The sequence below is a fragment of the Oreochromis aureus genome, linkage group 3, assembly GCF_013358895.1.
Source record: "Oreochromis aureus strain Israel breed Guangdong linkage group 3, ZZ_aureus, whole genome shotgun sequence".
NCBI lineage: Eukaryota > Metazoa > Chordata > Actinopteri > Cichliformes > Cichlidae > Oreochromis > Oreochromis aureus.
In genome coordinates, this window is record NC_052944.1 from 84542435 (window position 1) to 84563938 (window position 21504).

The following is a 21504-nucleotide window of genomic DNA, read 5'->3' on the forward strand; positions in this document are numbered from 1 at the left end:
ATTTTATTTGGGGGTATCAGAGTACAGGAGGCTGATATTGCACATTGGGAAATGGGAGAAAAGCCGAGCCGTTTATTAGCATATCGTCTTAAACTGAAAGACAGTATGAACCATATCCCAGGCATACGACAATCAGAAGGGGTTATTTCAACTTCTACTAGACATATTCAATTCAATTCAATTCAATTTTATTTATATAGCGCCAAATCACAACAAAAGTCGCCTCAAGGCGTTTTATATTGTACAGTAGATCGCACAATAATAAATACAAAGAAAACCCCAACAATCAGATGACCCCCTATGAGCAAGCACTTTGGCGACAGTGGGAAGGAAAAACTCCCTTTTAACAGGAAGAAACCTCCGGCAGAACCAGGCTCAGGGAGGGGCGGGGCCATCTGCTGCGACCGGTTGGGGTGAGAGAAGGAAAACAGGTTAAAGACATGCTGTGGAAGAGAGACAGAAACAGGTACGATTCAATGCCAGTGATGGGAATAACGGCGTTACAAGTAACGGCGTTACTAACGGCGTTACTTTTTTCAGTAACGAGTAATCTAACTAATTACTATTCCTATCGTTACAACGCCGTTACAGTTACTAACAAGGTAACGCGGTCCGTTACTATTTTTCAACAAACAGTTGAAGCTGTGTTCAGTTCACCGCATCTTATATCAGCTGCAGGAAGTAGCTGTAAGTAATCTGGGCGCTACAGCTTTAAGCAGCTGCGCGCTTCCGCACGGACGGTAATCACGATCACTGTCTAGCACAACACCTGGAGCTAAGGAGGCAAAACAATCGCATGAGTGCTGCTGTTTGACTGAGGAAGAATAAAGTAGTCGTGGTAAGCCGATCACATGACCACTTAAAGACAAAGCAACAAGGTGCTAGTTTATAAATTGTGTCGATAGGCCACGTAAAACCAGAGTCATGATAAACGATATATCGCGGGCGTTTTTCCTCAATAGTTTCGCCACGTTAGCGCTAGCAAGCACTCTCTGCTTATGAGCAAAAAAACAAAACAAAACAGGGGAAGTTTTAGGAGTGACGGAGAGAGAAAGAGAGAGGGAGAGAGAGAAAGAGGGAGAGAGAAAGAGAGAGAGAGAAAGAGAGAGAGCAGGAAAAGAGAGAGAGAGAAAGAGAGAGCGAGTTTTGAGATGTGAGATTTGTGACGTTTAGCGTGTTTGGAGTGTGTAGTTAATGTGTTGTCTTGTGTAGTTAGTGTGTAGTGTTGTGGATAGTTTTGTGTTGTGTGTCAGAACAATGAGGCGACTGCTGTCTCCAGGTAGAAACAGCAGTGATACACCTGCTGCTGTCAGACCTGCAGGTATCAGGCTGTGATGTTCTCCTTTATAGTGGACAGAAATGATTTTTTTGGAGTGGCACAAATAATTTGTGGCATCTTATTGAAGAACAGCTGATTGTTCTGTAAATAGTTTGAAATGGTTATTTAAAAAAGGGTAAAGGTAAATGGATGCAAATAACTTTGTTGTTTGCAAAACTTGTGCATAGGATTTTAAAATTGACAATTAATATTTGCATTTGAAGTTATAAAATATGATTCATTAAACATGTTTATGGTTGTTACAGTAAAATATAACTTTTTCTACTCTGATTTTATGTTTTTGTCTGATTTTAGATCAATTCTGGTTATACAGTATGACAAAATGAGAACATAACTGTAAATTCAGGCACGTGAGGTTGCGCTAAAAAGAATGATACCAAACAAGGCAAAGCAAATAGTTTTTAAAGGTAAAATGTGGAGAGAAAATCAAGAGTAGTAAAAAAATGGCCAATTATACCCTGGACGCCAGAGGGTTAAACGTTCTTTGTTTTTTTTTTTAAGTAACGCAATAGTTACTTTTCCAAGTAATTAATTACTTTTAGAATATTGTAACTCAGTTACTAACTCAGTTACTTTTTTGAAGAAGTAACTAGTAACTATAATTGAATTACTATTTGAAAGTAACTTGCCCAACACTGTTCAATGCAGAGAGGTCTGTTAACACATAGTGAGGGAGAAATGTGACTGGAAAGGAAAAACTCAATACATCATGGGAATCCCCGGCAGCCTACGTCTATTGCAGCATAACTAAGGGAGGATTCAGGGTCACCTGGTCCAGCACTAACTATATGCTTTAGCAAAAAGGAAAGTTTTAAGCCTAATCTTGAAAGTAGAGATAGTGTCTGTCTCCCGAATCCAAACTGGAAGCTGGTTCCACAGAAGAGGGGCCTGAAAACTGAAGGCTCTGCCTCCCATTCTACTTTTAAATACTCTAGGAACAACAAGTAGGCCTGCAGTGCGAGAGCGAAGTGCTCTAATAGGGTGATATGGTACTGCAAGGTCATTAAGATAAGATGGGGCCTGATTATTTAAGACCTTGTATGTGAGGAGCAGGATTTTGAATTCAATTCTGGATTTAACAGGAAGCCAATGAAGGGAAGCCAAAACAGGAGAAATATGCTCTCTCTTCCTAGTCCCTGTCAGGACTCTTGCTGCAGCATTTTGGATTAACTGAAGGCTTTTCAGGGAGTTTTTAGGACATCCTGATAATAGTGAATTACAGTAGTCCAGCCTGGAAGTAATAAATGCATGAACTAGTTTTTCAGCATCACTCTGAGACAGGATATTTCTAACTTTAGAGATGTTGCGCAAATGGAAGAAAGCAGTCTTACATATTTGTTTAATATGTGCGTTGAAGGACATGTCTTGATCAAAAAATGACTCCAATTCCTGCAGTTTAACCACTTGGCGAGTGTTATCTAGCTAACATGAACTAAAATGTAGTGAGTCGTTAAATCTTTATATGACATTTGTAGAATTTGCCCACTTCCTCTCACCCACCAGTGAAAGCAGAGGGGAAACCTCAGTTCTGTTTCTGCAGCTCTATAACATCACACTGGTAAAAAAATTCTTTTTTAGGATCAAATCAGGCCACCAGGGGGCGCAGCGGTCCCAAAAGTTTAGTGGTGAATAATATCTGACCTCTCCTCTTCCTCACAGGTCGTCTGACTGTGAGTCCCGACAGTGTGGAGATGGGTGGGGAAAGCTACATGGTCATTCCTGTCGCATCGGTACTCTGATGTCTAACGATACTGGAGTTTACTGGTGTGAGTCCAGTAATGGTACCATCAGTAACCTGGTTAATATCACAGTCACTGGTAAGCTGATCACTCTGACTTTACTTCTTATTTCATCCACAAATTGAGCTGAACAGCTGAGATTCTCTGTGCAGGTAAAGCCGGCTCAGGTGTGCTGCATTCGTGCTACCTGCTGGTGTTCTGTCCGTACTTCATCTCCACTCTTCTTATGGTGTCTTTGCATTGACGCAGAGCCACAGGTAACACTAATTCACTGACCAGTGAATCAATAATCAGTCACATGATGGCAGACGTCGGACTAATCAAACTTGTCTTTTAAACGTTTCATAAAATAAATCAGCTTTTCCTTTCTGATCTTCTTCTTCTCTGATTGCAGGAAGTGACCTGTCTACCCAAACTTCAGAGGCTGAGCATGGATTGGATGAGGAGGCTGATGATGTCATTAAAGAGCATCACCAATGTCTCTGGGCTTTATTCACAATTCAGTTCAACTTAATGTACACAGAACTAATTAAAAACATTTGATTTATATTCATGTCAGCATGCTGTTTGTTTTTTTCTTTTAAGCTATAAAAGCAGGTCTTTTATTTATTTTCTCACCACCAAACCATCTTTTTTTGAAGCACAGTCGTCTGGGAACACACTGGTCACCACACAGCAACACATGTGGGTTAGATTCTGATATCATGTCAAACCACTCTCCCTCTACTTTTGGTTTATATCCTGTACAATGCCACGGATCTACAGACATCTTTAAGTTTTTGGAAGTCAGTGAAGATGTTCCAGAAACCTCCAATCTGTGCTTTGCCTGCAGATTATCTCTGAAATCACACATGCAGCATGTATAACATTGTTTGAATGGATCCATTTGATTTAGAACAGCTGTAAAACAACTGGACCATTACTCACTCCATTCTCAAAAGAGTTTAACTAAAACAGACCTGATTGAGCCCTGCAGAGGCTGATGTTTGCATTCTCACCTGGTGATGGAGAGAAAACGGTGCAAAAAACAGGTTGGGGTGGTGGGGGTCTCTAATTTAACAGAGACACTGGAACCAAAACAACAAAGCTTTGGTCACACATCTGGACATTGTGTGAACCCACGAGATGAAAGGATGTCGCGGTGTTCCAAGATCACATCAGAAGTCCTCATGCTTTTAATGATGAGTTATCTCAATGTCATAGATCTGAATTCTAGACGATTCTATGAGCTGAAGGCAAGAAACGATGTCCTTATACCATTTGAGAGTTATAGAAATGCTTGTTCAGAAGAAAGAAGAGTCCAAGCATTCCTGAAAATTGTATTTGTTTATTTATATTTTGGCAATTCATTGAAAACAGATAAACAGTTCATGTTAGAAATGACTGAACAGCAGCCAATAAGGCAAAAACTTAAACACAAGGTCCAAAATTATTATTATTATTATTATTATTATTATTATTATTATTATCAACATTGCTATAAGTTAACAAAACCCTGACAAACATCCAAGCTTTAAGTCAGTATTTCCACGTCACTCACAGCAGAAGTTAGGTCCTCTCTGAGTCATAATATCAAATCATTTTCAGTTACTGGATCAACAACAAACACTTTGGCCGGTCATGTTTGGACCTCCAAAAACAGTTTAAACAAACACCTCAGTTTGTGTAACACTTTGTTAAAATCAAAGTAACTTTACAAAGTCTGCAACATCTGCAACTTCAGCTGCCTCAAAACGAAGTTCTATTAACGCAACAGCAACACAATAATGATGTAGGCCTGAACAATGTGCCTAAAACAACTCGTATCCATGTTTCAAAGAAAAGTTCATGTCAAGTGTCATATAATGAAAACCTCAAGAAAATGTTTTTATCACACCAAAACTCAGATAGTAATAAACAAAAAATATTCTTAGAAAGTCAAAAACGAATTAGTTTAAAAGAAACTTTCTTTTAAAAAAAACTTATGGATCTGGTAAAAGTTATAAAAATATATAATAATATATAATAAAAGAAAGATGGAGTATGTTGACATCATAACTGCTCAGTGAAGGTCTGCTTACAGCATTTATACTTTCAGGTCATCTCTTCAGTGAGAGTACAGCGGTGACTTTGTACCCTTTTGAATCTCTTCCCGCACTGGGCACATTATTGCCGTTTCTTTCGAGTGTGCGTGAGGACGTGACGCCTGAGGTGACACAATAGTGAGAAAGCTTTCTCACACTGGTCACATTTAAATTTTCTCTCTTGCTTGTGCCAACACTGGTGGGTTTTTAAGTAGCTGGACCTTGAAAAGGTCTTTCCACACTCACCACAACTGTAGGCTCTCTCTGCACTGTGGACATGCTCGTGTGCTGAACAGGACGATAATGTGGAGAATGACTTCTCACAATGTTTGCACTTGTAGGGTTTCACTCTACTGTGGATCCTTTTATGATAATAAAATGCCCTATGAGATGTGAAGACCTTCCCACACTGCTCACAGGAGAAAATCTTTTCTTTTGTGTGGAGGTTTCTGTGCACTTTTAAACTACTTAATTGAGTGAAACACTTTCCACACTCCTCACAGCTGTACGGTCTTGTTCCAGTGTGGATGCGTTCATGTACTCTGCGGGGAGTCTGTGAAATGAAAGTCTTGTCGCAGTGTCTGCACTTGTATGGTTTTTCTCCAGTGTGAATACGTGTGTGGACTCTCAGGTATTGCGGCGAGGTGAATGTTTTCCCACACTGATCACATCTGTGCAATTTCTCTCCAGTGTGCATAACAACATGCTTCATAAGGTTAGTTAATGAAGAGAAAGCTTTACCGCACTGCTCACAGGAGAAAATCATTTCTTTTGTGTGGAGGTTTCTGTGCACCTTTAAAGAATCTAACCGAGTGAAACTCCTTCCACACTCCTCACAGCTGAATACTCTCCCCCCACTGTGGATGCGCTGGTGACGGACAAGATTGGAAACCCATGAAAAACTTTTGCTGCACTCACCACAGCTGTATGGCTTTTCTCTAGTGTGAACTTTCTGATGACTCTTTAATTCTCCTCGGTTGACAAACCCTTTGTCACATTGCTGACAATGGTGCGGTCTCTCTCCAGTGTGATACCGTTGAATGTGAGTCGATAAGTTTCCCAATGAGATAAATTCACTGCCGCACTCTTGACACATATGTGGTTTCTCTCCACTGTGCGTTTTCTTATGAACATTTAGTGTCTGTACTGTTTTGTATGTTTTCTCACACTGATCACAGCTGTACAATCTTTCTTCAGTGTGACTTTTTTGATGACTCCTTAGTTGCTTCAGGTTGTGGAAAGCCTTCTCACATTGCTGACATCTGTGTTTTTTCAACATTTCTTTGCCCATCTTGTCCTAATTCAACAGAAAAAGACAAACAGATTATAACTCAGGTGGACTGGCAACATGGTGACACTTCCAGAAGTCAGGTTTATCAAACTGACTTAAATCTCATGAGACTTCATTCAACAGTGCATTCACTTTGAGCTAGCTCAGATATGAATCTGTGTCAGTGCACATCAAAACATTTATATAAAAAGAAAATGACACAATTACAATTTATTCACAAGCTACAGTCTGATGAACAAAATTCAGGTAATGGGAACTAAATATGGAACTATGACTTATACTTATGGCTTAGAGAGTAGAAGCCATATACTCTCTATATGTAAGACATTTAAAATGCTCGACTGTGTTTGATCATATACAGTTTAAAATTTGTAATTATGTCCAAATGAAATGCTGTCAGAAAAAGTCATCTATGTTTTATTATTCCCAGAAACACCCTTTTCCAAAATGGCACCCTTCAGCTGACTGCTCTTTGGAAATCACATTGTTGTGCAAAATACTATTTTATGCTGTCAAACTGTTTCTGTGGCATTTTTCATAGATTCAACTAAAGAAATGAAAATAAATATTGTTTCTTGGAACATCCCTGTATTACGTACTTATGCATATCAGTGAGGAGTGATATGAGGCGTCTAACGTGATGGAGTCATACGTGTGAACATGGTCTGGTTCACATGTACAGTCGTGGCCAAAAGTTTTGAGAACCACATAAATATTGGAAATTGGAAAAGTTGCTGCTTAAGTTTTTATAATAGCAATTTGCATATACTCCAGAATGTTATGAAGAGTGATCAGATGAATTGCATAGTCCTTCTTTGCCATGAAAATTAACTTAATCTCAAAAAAAATTTTCCACTGCATTTCATTGCTGTCATTAAAGGACCTGCTGAGGCCATTTCAGTAATCGTCTTGTTAACTCAGGTGAGAATGTTGACGAGCACACGGCTGGAGATCATCATGTCAGGCTGACTGGGTTAGAATGGCAGACCCGACATGTTAAAAGGAGGGTGATGCTTGAAATCATTGTTATTCCATTGTTAACCATGGTGACCTGCAAAGAAACGCGTGCAGCCATCATTGCATTGCATAAAAATGGCTTCACAGGCAAGGATTATTGTGGCTACTAAGACTGCACCCAAATCAACAATTTATAGGATCATCATGAACTTCAAGGAAAAAGGTTCAATCCTTGTTAAGAAGGCTTCAGGGCGTCCAAGAAAGTCCAGCAAGCGCCAGGATCATCTCCTAAAGAGGATTCAGCTGTGGGATCAGAGTGCCACCAGTGCAGAGCTTGCTCAGGAATGACAGCAGGCAGGTGTCAGCGCATCTGCACACACAGTGAGGCGAAAACTTTGGGAAGATGGCCTGGTGTCAAGAAGGGCAGCAAAGAAGCCACTTCAATCCTCAAGAGGCAGGGGGACAAACAAAAACCCACTAATTCTGACTAACTCCAAGAAGTGATTATGAAAAAATGGGTTGCTATCAGTCAGGATTTGGCCCCGAAGTTGATTGAGAGCATGCCCAGTTGAATTGCAGAGGTCCTGAAAAAGAAGGGCCAACACTGCAAATACTGACTCTTTGCATAAATGTCATGTAATTGTCGATAAAGCCTTTGAAACGTATGAAGTGCTTGTTTCAGTACATCACAGAAACAACTGCGACAAAGATCTAAAAGCAGTTTAGCAGCAGACTTTGTGAAAACTAATATTTGTGTCATTCTCAAAGCTTTTGGCCTCGACTGTATGTATGCATCTCACTGCTTTGGTTCCCACATGTTTTTGGATGCAGCATTTCTTTTGCCTGTTTCAGGCTGAGTGAGCAGCAGTTTTCCAACCCTACGCGCCACTCGTGGTGACCGTAGGAAGAAAGACCCCCCTTTTAACAGGAAGGAACATCCAACATAAACGGGCTCAGAGTTGGGGATTTGGGGGAAAGAGAAGAGGTAAAAAGGAGCACAGAGAGACAAGGACAGCACACTGTGGATGAGCAAAAACAACAGAGACATTACAGTGTTTCCCAGCTAAAAGTCGAGTGATACTCCTGATTGAAATGTTCATTCTTAATCAGTATATAATACAAACTCTCCATCGTCCAGCCCCACAAACAAGTTTCAGGTCCAGAGCACGCTCCACACTCCAGTGAGAAAAGCTGCTCTGTTATTTATTTATTTTTGTCTCGCCTTCTCTTGTTCAGTAAGCAGCAGCACTTCATCATGTGGTTTCCTATGCTGCCGTGTTTAACTTAGAAAATGCTCCTTTTTTATTCACAGTGATTACTTCTAAGCACCTTTTTGGGTGAAGCCATCCTGCTGTTTCTGATCCCTCAGTGGTCCTGACCTCCGCCAACCTTCCTCTCCTTCTCCTCCTCCTCAGATACGTCACCTCCACCTGTGAGCTGTGAAATAAAAGATGAGACACAGGCTTATTTATTCCTACAGTTGTTGGACAGTGACACCATTTTTGTTTTTTGTACATGGCCACAGTCCAGTTTAGATGAAACATTAACATGTGACTCAAATGCAAAGTTTCAACTTTTATTTAAGGCAGTGGTTCCCAAACGAGTATGGAATGCCAGGACTGACATAATGAATTAATTAAATACACCATTAAATAATTAATTAAATGTGGCAATAATTAATTACAATTGGAAATAATTAATTAAATAACTATTTACGGCACATGTAATTAATTAATTACTGACACATTTAATTAATTATTATTGACACATTTAATTAATTAATGACACATTTAAATAATTATTGATAGTTTTAATTAATTATTTAAAGATTTATTTATTTAATTCATTGTGGCACTTTTGTCCCCTTCATGTCTCGCCTTGAAATAATTTTATCTGTCAGCCTCACCCATCAAACTAAGTGGGCGGGGTTAACGCTGCCACTGCAGCTTCTCTAACATTTGATTGGTTGCTGTGCAAAGTAAGTCAAGACAGGTCGATCCTAGATAATCGATTGCTTGTGTGGACTTGGGGCAGCCAGGTATCCCAGAATGCATTTCAAATCACAGGCAGTAATGGTGGTGGTGTAAAGTTTTAAAATGCCCCGTTTTTCTGTCACCAACTACACTTTTAATAGTGTTTTAGCCATGAATGTAGTGGCGTAATCGTCACGTCTGGTCAGGTTGTCAACATAGAACTAGGGCTGGGTATCATCACTGATTTCTAGAATCGATTCGATCCACGATTCGATTCGGGGAAATTTTGCCTCAGACAGTCAGAAATATTATAATTCAGATCATGCATCAGTACATTTCCATATTTTTGCATCTATAAAAAGAAAACTGATACTTGCAAGACTTTATCAAAGGTGTAAGCATCACAGCAGATGCTGTCATGCTACTTGTTAAGTAGCTGAGGATAAAACAGAGAAAAACGCAAAGGCGACTTTCCTGGGATTTTATAAAAATATTCTGCAGTAGATCAAAAACGAAAGAAAACTATTAATCAGCATTTAAACATTACCTGATGCTGCTGACGTGAAGCAGAGCAAAGTTACAGAGGTTTTATTAGAGACACGGCTAAGTGTTTTGCAATTTTGCATATTTTTAAATTTTAAATTTGTTCAGAAGCCTATTGAACGGCAGAAATGAGGCTTTCTTTTCAGAAGTAAAAGGAAAAAACAGCGGCCGACAGCGCTGTAAACAACGGTAGACTTGTGCGTAACAAGGAAGTGAATAATGCAGAAAAAAGATTTTTAGATGGGAAACTGTTCTTGAAGTACAGAGAGAGAGAGAGAGAGAGAGCTATGCATGAAGTGTGATTTTATCGTGGTGGAAGCAAAAGAGCAAAAGTAAGAGGGAATTCATGACGATGTTTATGTGAAGCGTAGTTTGGATCTTCTTTTGCTGCTGGTTCAGTCAATATTGTTTGGAGAGAGATAAAACTAACAGCTTTAGAATCAGCACAAAAAGGGCGTGAACACAAAGCGCGGACTCGCCGACAGATCAGAATCAGCGAGCTGTCGGCTTTCGGCCCCGACCGTGAGAAAGGCGACATCTCACTGATTCTGATCCGTCAGTGGTTCCGCGCTTTGTGTTTACGTCTTTGTGCAGAATCCATGTACCTGCTCTCATTTACTGTTTTAGCTGTTTGGTGGTTGTTGAAAATTTGTGAGGTTTAACCTGAGATTCTGGCTTTTCGGGCAAAATAAATTTATATTAAAAAATCGATTCAGGATTTTAATGAATCGATATCACGTTATCCAGGCCAGAATCGATTTTAATCGATGAATCGATCATCAGAACCCACCCCCTGCGTTTACAAAAGTGCTCAGATGTTTTCAGAGATGTCACTATTTCTGCTAACAGTCAGCTGACAGAGTGTAACAAGCTCAAAGCAACATGTGGAATATGTTTGTTTACATATTCCACATGTTGCATTTGCAGATTCTCAGTTTCACCGAAAGATCGTCTCTTTCCGCCTGGTCTTCTGTGTCTGTGCTTCAGTAACATAAAGAACGAGCTGACATTTTTCTCACGACACCAGCGATCAGCTCAACAGGCCCTCAGTTTACCTGCATTCATCCTCCTCCTCACCTGTCAGCTGTTTAACACCTGCTGCTAATTCAAGAAACACGCCCACATTACCTGGTGATAGTCACAGTTTAACTGGGCAGTCGGCGCAATGTTGGTGCATTTTTCTGCACAAGATAAGTAAATGTAGTTTTTTTCCCGAGCGCAGAGCTGCTGGAGCTTGTTGCCCTACAAAGCACTTCACCGGCACACAGCTTTGAAACCTCACCTGAGTTTTAGCTCTGAGTGGTTCAACACTGGACTTAATTCACTCAGGTTCTGTCTGTCGAGTCACGTTTACTTTGCTGTTTTATTTACAACTGAGCAAATCAGTTTGGCTGAGGTTAAAGTTACGTTTCATAACTGCATAGTCTTACAGACGTTTAATGGTTCACTGGCACATGTGTTAGACTGAACCATTCGCTTTTCTTTATCTGGTGTGTTTTGGATTTAACAGTAAATTTTGAGATTAAACTGACTTTTAAAATGTTTTTATACAAAGAGAAAAGAGAAGGCGCGTTTCCACCGAGAGGAGCAGAGTTTGCAACAGCAAACAACATCCCCCAAAAACCCGAAGAGGAGAGTCCTGGTCCCTAGCCCTGCCAGTGTAGCAGAAATGATGACGGATGATGATGGCAGCAGCAGCCGTTCTCCTCTGCCTGAGTAGCTTAATGTTGTTCATGTGTAATTTACGTTGAGTACGCTAACCACATTATTGCATTAATGCACGTAAGGTGAACTAGCAACACCGTCGTAGTTACATGCGGCTGTCTTCTTGTTTGATGGCAGATGCTCCCTTCACCCTGGCCAAAAAGGCTAAAATGACCAAAGAAAAAGTGGAAAACAGTTAAACATGAGAGGTTTTTGGACAAAGTTTGTGTGCTTTCCATTGTTTAAGCACTGCTTCCAGCCAAGAGTGAGACCATATATGCCCTATAGCTGCAGAAAAGGCTAACATTGTTATCTTTTTACAAAAAAACAGCTGAACATGAGAGGTTTTTGGACCAATTTTGTGTTCTCCATTCTTTAAGCACCGGTTTGAGCACCGGTTCGAGCACTGTTTAAGCACCGGTTTGGTACTGGTATCGGATAAAACCTAAACGATACCCATTCCTAGTAATCTGTGATACTCCTTAACTATAATTTATCCAAGTTAACTTCAGTTAACCATTCAGACAGTTCTTTTGCAATGACAAACATAAACACTCATGTCGCCGGTAAGTTTCCGCTGTGCCAGCTGTTTAAATTACAGCTGCTTATGCAGTAACCATGGTAACCACGGACTCTGAGAGGCTGGATCGACAGAGGTCAGACAACAATTTTACATATATGATCTTAAAACAGGACACAGCCACTATACGTCCTGGCCTCATATCAAATGTGACCGCAGACTGAGTCTATGTTTGACGTTTGCTTTATATCTAATCTTCCTCTCAAACATTTAAACAGCAGCGAGTCTGCAGCTGAGGGAATACAAACTCCAATTGTCGGAACAGGTTCGATCTTTTCTTGCGTGTATTCATTTGGTGATTTATTAAATGTATAAATGTTATTTTAATCTGCTGCTGAGTCTCTTCCGCTGATGAAAATGCAGACAACACAGATCACGAACACATGTTCAACCAATCACTTTCATTCCACTTTGATCTGCGACGAACTAATGCGTTCATCTCTGTTCATGTCTGGTGACTGAAACACGTAGGACACATACGAACATCAGGAAATAAAAACCCGATAAATATAACCTCAGTAAATGAAGTCAGTGTACTGCTGGGGTTATGGCAGCTATGTACCGGGGCCTGCGCTTTGTTGGCGGTAATAACTGCTCGATTGCTTGCGAAGGAAGCGGGTCAAAATCTGTCTCTTGATCTCCCTCTCTGTCTTTCACTCACACAGAAACACACACACCATCAACTTTGCTAAATTACTAATGAAAAACATTAACCAGGCAGCTGTGATTGAGCAGCAATGTCCATCCAACTCTTTTCATGGCTGTTGTAGTCGTGATAATTTTGTGAGGCCACATTGAAAAGCCTCGGATACGGAAGCGTAGAGCTGCCACCCAGGCAAAAGAAAAATAGAGCTATATCACGTTATAACTATATAATATCATGTTATTACAAGATACATAATTATCACGTTCGTACAATATAAATATTATATTGTACGAACGTGATAATTATATTGTACAAACGTACAATTGAGATTAGAGGCTACATTGCAGCTCAAGTCACGGCTTCCATCACTGTCTTTCTCGTCTTTTCCCAGAGTAACAGCCAAACAGGAGGATCTATTGGCTAGCATTGCTTAGCCTTGCATGCGTTCTTATTTTAAACTTAATCTGGAATTCACTGCAAACTGTTTGTGCGGGATAAGAATGACAAGATTTTGTTTTTCAACAAGTAAACAGTAAAAAACATCTCCAGTGTGATCAAATCTTCTTGCCAAACATCTGCAGCTTGGCAGTGTATACAGCACTATAATGACCAGACCTAAATCTTTTGAAAACCTTACATCTTTCCACAGGTCTCCACTTCATCAGACATCACCTAGACTCAGAGCTGGATGAGACCAGCGCAAACAGCAGCCTAACCGAGTAAGATGATGGATCCATGGGGTCAGGAAAGCCAGAAGCAGGGGAGCTGGAGAGGTACCTTTCATGCCCATTCACTGGAGGTGTGGATGTATTGCATGGCTTTCCTCACATCAAGAAGCTGTCGATCAAAGTCAGTACAGCTCTTCCTGCATTTGGAGCTTGTGAGGGACTTCTTAGTCATGCAGGACTCCTGTTCACTGCTAAACAGTTACAGCTTCACAGAAAGAACCTTGAGACCAAACTGCTGCTGAAGCTTAACCATCACCTCACTGAGTGTAGAAATAGAACATTACTGCTAAATATGCAGAAATAGATGCACACCCATACAATTTATGGTAAACTGAGCTGCCTTGTATGTTAAAGATGCCTCGCTCTAATGTTTTCTCTGAGGTTGCTGTGCCATTTGGAGCAAAAATTAATATAAAGTTTACAGCATATCTTGTCACTGGAAATTGTTTGCACTGTTTATATATTTATATTATTTACTGTAGGTATTGATTAAAAAGGATTTATGTTGTGAAAAACTGAAATCTGGAAATTAGAATTGTTGTGCCTCATTTTGTTGATGTTTTTACATATATTCCTCTTGAAAATACTAAAATTTGTATATTTATTTAGTTTTGTTTGTCTGATAGCATTTATTTATAAAAAATAAATCGGACATTTCAAACAGTTACTCACTACTTGAGTAGTCTTTTCACCAAGTACTTTTTTACTCTTACTTGAGTAATTTTTTTGACGACTACTTTTCACTTTTACTTGAGTAATAATATTTTAAAGTAATGCTACTCTTACTTGAGTACAATTTTTGGATACTCGACCCACCTGTGGATTCTACCAGCAGAGGCAGCACAAAGCTCTTCACTCACTGTGACTTCGATGGAGGTATGCAGGGTTCTGAGGAGGAATACCCTCAGAAAAGCAGCCGTTAAGTGTTTTGAGATGATAATCATTGTGTCAACGTGATAATTATGTATATTGTAATAACATGATATTATATAGTTATAACGTGTGTTAAAGAAGCTATCCTAGACACATTAGACCCCCGCTCAGTCCACTCCTGTACACCGTTTTCCCCTATGACTGTGTCCCCTCCAAGAGCAACACCTCCATCATTAAGTTTGCTAACAACACAACCATCGTCGGCCTGATCACTGCTGGTGAGGAGAAGGCCTACAGGGAAGAGGTGGCTGAGCTGGTGTCCTGGTGCATGGAAAATAATCTCTCCTTAACTGCTGAGAAAACTAAGGAGATGATTATTGACCCAAGGATAAGGAGAGAGGCAGAAGGCTCCACAATGACTCTTCTTCCTAAGGATGCTGAGAAAATTTGGATTAACCTCCAAACTTCTTAGCAACCTCTGCAGATGCACAGTGGAGAGTATCCTGACAAACTCCATCACAGTGTGGTACGGGAACTGCACCACTCAGGACAGGAACGCTCTCCAGCGTGTGATCTCATCTGTGGAGTACCACTACAGGACATATACAACACTCGGGTCAGGAAAAGGACACACAACATCACCAAGGACAGCATCCACCCACAGCACACGTGATTCGCACTCCTACAATCTGACGGACTCTACAGGAGTGTGAAAGCGAGGACAACCACACTAAAAAAAAGAGTTTCTATCCACGGGCCATCAGGCTACTGAATCACTGACTACGACCAACTGTTTCTCCATAACTGTAAATTTGCACTTTTGCACACTTACACACAACATAATACAACTGTAAATACCTCTAACCTGTAAATTTGCAACTTTTGTACATATCTCTACATATACACCTTAATATTGCATATTCTGTATATATTATCACTGTGATAGTGTTGCAACTACTTGCACTTTAAATTATGTTTACACTCATACATAAGCTACAAGATCTAAGAAGCACCGTTTTACTTATTATTACTTTCTTTTAGTCGTGTGAAGGGAACCTCTAAAGTAGGAATTTCATTGCTCTGAGTAACAATTTGTGTTTTGCAGACAATAAACTTCTCGAATCTTGAATGTATACAGTGCTGCAGAACTGCACCTTTCTGAGTGAAGCCTTCCTGCTGCCTCTGTTCCCTCAGTGGTCCAGACCTCTGCCAGCCTTCCTCTTCTTCTCAGATACGTCACCTCCACCTGTGAGCTGTGAAATAAAAGCTTTAGATGCTGGATTATTTATTCCTACAGTTCTTAGACAGTCACACCATTTTTGTACATCACCACAGTGGAGTTTAGATAAAACGTTAACATGTGACTGAAGTGCAAAGTTTCAACTGTTATTTAGGGCGTTTAACTAAACCAGGGGTCGGCAACCTGCGGCTCTTTAGTCCGTACACTGCGGCTCCGCGTGGTTTGGGAAAATAAATTAGAAGTATTTAGCTGAAGTGTATTTTATTTATGTTAGTTCTTTTTTTTTAACTTGTACTTCTAAATTGGAAGATTATTGTGATATTGAAATATAAAAATAAAATTATATTTTATTATTTTTTCATCGCTCAAAATAGAAGTCACACTCGCAGAAGCCGGTGTACCCGGTGAAACGCCGTGCATTTATCGAGACTTTCAACCACAGGTAGGCCAATTATGGATCTTCGGATCCACATTATGTCAGCAGCTGTTCTCCACCGTGAACTATGTTAAAAACAAACACCGCTCACGCCTCACAGATGACAGCTTACAGTCCTGGGTAAAGATGAAAGCCCCGATTTGCAGACGCTGTGCGCAGAGGTTCAGCAGCAGAAGTCCCATTGTAACCATACCACGGCAGACCCGACGATGTTTCCATGAACATACTTTTGTTATATTTCTTTAAGAGTTCAAAATGTGTTAATTACATAAATAAAATGTCATTTTTTCTCTGTAGCACTTCATGGATTTAAGCAACACACCTTAGTTGTTCACACAAAGCATAAAGGTAAAAAACAATATATACAGTGTAATCTTAATTTTAGATGTCAAAAAGTATTTGCGGCTCCCAGTGTTTTCTTTTGCGTGGAAACCGGGTCCAAGTGGCTCTTTGTGTGTTAAAGGTTGCTGACCCCTGAACTTAACTGTGTCATGAGGCGTCTCATTTTCAGAGGCTCAGAAGTCACCGTATAACTGACAGCAGTTTAATGTTGAGGCGAGGCCTGTTCACCTGGTATGTCATGATACAGGAAGCAGGTAAAAAAAACTCTGGAGTTGATTTCAAGCGTTGTACTTGTAGCTGTTCACTGTGATTTTAAACACTCAAACATTTTCACACCCATAGGTCATTTATTCTGGAGCGAATCAGCCGATGAGTCAGTGAACTTGTAGCTTTGTTAGGGAAACCACAGCCTGTAAGCAGTTAACTGCAGCCAGCTTGTAAACAGAGGATGACCTCTCTTAGCAGCTCACAGTTTATAGCACAGTGTGCGTCTATCTGACCGGTTCAAACTGGTGTGGAGAAGCTGCTTGTTTTGCACTGAGCTAAGAGCTAACCGTCAAAGTGTCAAAAAGTGCGCTGTGTGGAGACCTGACACAGACGACAGACTCAGACTGCAGACACATCTCTCTGTGATCCTAGTTTGAGTTTACAGAGGTCAGAGTTACAGCCTGTAAGGTCAGCAGGAAAACACCAGCTAATGTTCCCGCTCCTTTAAGGGTCAGAGGTCACAGCAACCCACGCGCGACCACTCATTTTCATATCTTAGTGAGGACATCTCGTTGACATAATGCTAACTGTAATCCTGACACTAAAACCACATTTTCAGCCTCAAAATAGCTTCAAACTCGTGAGGACAGACACTTTGTCCTCGTTAGTAACTGTTGGTCCCCACAAGTATGTTAGCATGACAATTTCCTGTTCCCCCCGGAGCGTTTTTCCTTACGAACGTGGCACTATTTAACGCGACAGAGAAAAAAAAAACACGTTTCCCGTCTGAGCTCAGTTTGTGCCCACTGTGCCGTGCGTGCGTGCCCGTTACACGAGGAAGCGGGGCGTGTACGTGCCACCTACCTCCGGCTCAGCACGAGGATGCGAGGCTGCTCCGGTTTCTCAGAACACCGGTGAAGTCGATGTGCGGTGTATCCTTCCGCGGCGCGGTGAGGCTTCGGAGTGCGCGTGAAAGTTTGTGTTGATGATGTATCGAGGCCTCGCGAGTTGGTCGTACCACGTGACTCATTAAAAAAAACTGAAGATTAAAGACTTTTTATGGAAGGACGGAGAATTAGAGCCGCAGTTGAAATATGTCTCTTACCCTTAGATGAACTCCATTTTCCTGCAATTCAGCCTTTAATATTTCCCCTCCTCGCTTGTACTTATCACACTCCAACACTACATGCTCAAACGTCTCCTCTTGTCCACAGAAGTCACAATTCCCTGTGTCATGTTTACCCATCTTTGTAAGTGTGCTATTCAAGCCCGTGTGACCAAATCTCACTCTCGAGATTATATCTACACTGCCCAACTATTTTCTGTATGCCATAATAATAGCTGCCTTCCCCTTCTCTGTCCCATTGTGCCTGCCACTTCTCCTTTAACTTTACCTTGATTATACTTTTCACCTCACTTTTACTGTATTTTATAGTCATACCTACATGACTTCTTCTTGTTGCAACTTTTGCAAACTTATTGGCCTGTTCATTGCCATCAACACCAATATGCGCAGGAATCCATAAGAAACCCACTGCTATGCCTCTGTTTAATTTCATACAATAAATATATTGTGTCTGAAAGTCTGAAGACATATTACCTATACTCACTAGCATGCTGCTAGAGTCCGAGCAAACCAAATACCTCCCTATTGGTGCGTCCTCCACCAGTGTTGGGTGTAATGCGTTACTAAGTAACGCATTACTGTAATTAAATTACTTTTCCACTGAAAAAGTAGAGTAGCTAACTAATTACTGTTCATTTTAGGTTTTTTTTTTTTTTTTTTTTTTTTTTTGGAAAAAAAAGAAACACAACCTCTATTAAAGTTTGGCAGCAAATACCATCTGCTTCATATTTCTGTTTGTATATTGTTGCCTTTATGTCAATTCCATCGCAAAACTGTGAGATGTTTTGTCTGTAGAATTCATTCGGTCTACAAATAGTCACAATTTTTGCAGTTACAAGTCTTCCAGGTACCATTTGATAATGTTTCCACATTTTACAATGCAGAATGGCAATATTATATGTACTCATGTGTATTATGTGTTGTCAGGCAGTATCTGTATTCTTTTTTTTTTTTTTTTTTTTTTTTAATAATTTTCCCTTTATACAAAACAAAACAAAGATCAAAACAGAAACAATAAAAGAAAGAAAAAAAAAACCCCAAAACAAACAAAAAAAAACAAAACAAAACAAAACAAAACAAACAAACCCCCCCAAAAAAAAAACAACCTCAAAGCAGATCAAAGAAAAACCCCACAATGAGCAATCTGAGACATGTAGACGGGAAACTGATACAGTATATATAATTCGGTCTACCAATCATTTACATATATCTCCTGACAAACTCAACCCGCCAGTGAAGTGGGGTTGTGCCTATCAGTATGGTTTTCTTCAGATCATCAGGTAAGTAATCCAATAGCGGGCGCCATATATCCCAAAAATATCATCATTGCCACTTAATTTTGCACTCAGTCTTTCCATTGGTAATACTCTAAAAATTTCTTTATACCACTGAGTTATTGTTGGTGGTTTTCATTAATCCAATTAAAAGAATACATTTTCTTGCCAAAACAGTAGTTTGCATAGAAGTATATGCTTGTTTTTATCTGGAAATTTGTTCGAAATTGGCAGCCCCAATAGATACTGAGCTGGATCTCTTTGTATTCTGCTTTTAAATATCCCTTTTAGTTCTTTAGTTACACAGAGCCAGAATTTTGAGATTTTTGAGCAAGTCCAAAGACAGTGCACGTGGGACCCCAAGCGCAGATTTACATTTAATACATTGTGCAGACCTGCTCGGATCAATTTTATTCAGAAAAATAGGTGTTCTATGCTGTCTATGTAAAATTTTATATTGAATTTCTTTAAATCTGTTACTAAGAAATAAAGAATGCACAGATTGTATGGACTCACTCCAGGCATGATCATCACACTGACACTGGAGGTCACCCTCCCAGCTCCTAATCAGTTTTCCAATATTGTGTTTATTATAACCTTGTAGTACATTATAAAACTGTCTTATAGTACTATTATCTGCACTTAAATGTAGGAAGAAATTTTCCATGGGTCCTAGTTGCATTGTATTATGCAAAGCATCATGACATGAAGTAATTAGGTGGCGAGCCTGTAAAATGCAAAAAATCCGTTTGATGTATAGTGTATTTCTTTTGGACCTGCTCAAAAGACATACAAACATTCCCATCAAACAGATCACCCACCACACGTATTCCTGCACCAAACCATCTCTGAAATACTGCACTTTCCATTCCGTGTGTGAAGTGCTGATTATTTAAAAAGGTGTTATATAACTAAGTATAGGATTACTTTCAGTGTATTTACTCATATCACGCCATGTTTTTAAATAAGTATCAATCATTACTTTATTATGTTTTTTATTATATTTACTCACTAGTTCACTTAGAAGATTAAATGGCTGACATGTCCAGGCTTCAAGGGATCATCTGTGTCTTTTAGATATGTGTGATCCATTCATGTATAACTCTACTATGACATGACCAGTTATACAGCAAGATGTTGGGAAAGGCAAGACCCCCTTTATCTTTGGGCAGCTGTAACGTTTTCATACTTAATCTGGGTTTCTTACCCCTCCAAATAAACCTTGACATATCTTTTTCAGTTTCTTTTTCAATTTCAATTTTTAGGTATTTTAACTACAGTTATTTACAATGTACTTGCGTTACATTGTAAAATAATTAAAGTCGCTGAATATCATTATTTAATTTCAATAATTTATCTTCTAAACGTAGAAGTAAACTCTGCCACTTTAACATCGCTGTAGTGCAGGTGCACGTCATTTCGCGCCAGTTTGCTGCATAGTCGTATTCTAAAGCGGAAGATGTCGGACTCGGCTGAAGCGAGTGGCTGTTTTATGAAATGGACATATTCCCGTCTCTTCACTTTTCTGAAACAAACAGACAAGAATATTACAGTAATATGTAAGCTACTAAATAAGCTAATTATTTAGTAATTAAGTTACTTTTCTGACACAGTAATTAGATAAGTATTTTAAATACAATATTGACTAAGTAATTAGTAATTAATTACTTTTTTAAAGTAACTTACCCAACACTGTCCTCCACCCAGTTCAAAGCCAGTAAAATGCTACAAGTTCCCTACACTGAAAAAAAGAGGTTGTTAGATTTACTTGATTCAATAATGGACATTTGTTGCACACAGATGTTTTGCTTCGGCAGCAACTTAAAAAATTTAGATAAATCAACACAAGTCATCCATATTCAATCAACCTGTGCACTATGTGTTGCTACAATGTTAATGAAACATGTTTGGATGAAGTAATTTCAGCCCTTGGAATATTTGATCCTTCATAATATTCTCACCTCAATCCAACACCATTCAGTAACTTTCAACCCAACACTACTTGGCCATGTAAATACTACATGTTATCTTCGTACACTCACAAAAATAATACATTGGATGAACGTAATTTTATCTTGCCACTTATAGTCCATCTAAACAAATCATGTTATATTAATCCATCCTGATTGTGTTGTTTCAACACGATATATGTTAGTAAGTGTAACATAATATTAACATGAACATCCAATTAATGTGAATTTTAATTCAACCAACATTTTTGTACCAAGTTAGTCCAATTAAATTAATCTACATTCATGTTATATTGTTTAAACACTTTGGCACATCAAAAGCCAGTCTTGTTACATTAACTAGCAAAATATTTGTTTGTTACACCAATGGTAATCTTGTTGAATCAACAAATGTAACTAATGTCTGTAGTAGATGTTGTCTTCATATTACATAATGTCCCCCCCAAAATCCAACAGATGTACAACAGCTTCCA

The 21504-nt window shown here is 39.5% G+C and overlaps 1 protein-coding gene across 3 annotated transcripts; it reads right to left on the reverse strand.

The window, feature by feature from the left end:
* Positions 1-4396: 4396 nt before the first annotated feature.
* Positions 4397-17670, reverse strand: LOC116320564 (zinc finger protein 664-like). Of its 3 annotated transcripts, none has more exons than XM_039608251.1 (4): positions 17526-17670; positions 15591-15689; positions 8719-8826; positions 4397-6438 (listed from the first exon to the last, which is right to left on the reverse strand). In XM_039608251.1, exons 3-4 carry the CDS (start codon positions 8734-8736, stop codon positions 5224-5226), a joined length of 1233 nt encoding a protein of 410 aa, XP_039464185.1. In that variant the 5' UTR covers positions 8737-8826; positions 15591-15689; positions 17526-17670; the 3' UTR covers positions 4397-5223. The 3 variants fall into 3 exon arrangements, with proteins under 3 accessions (XP_039464185.1, XP_039464186.1, XP_039464187.1); XM_039608252.1 differs by lacking the exon at positions 17526-17670 and adding an exon at positions 16683-16750; XM_039608253.1 differs by lacking the exons at positions 15591-15689; positions 17526-17670 and adding an exon at positions 14380-15088.
* Positions 17671-21504: the final 3834 nt, after the last annotated feature.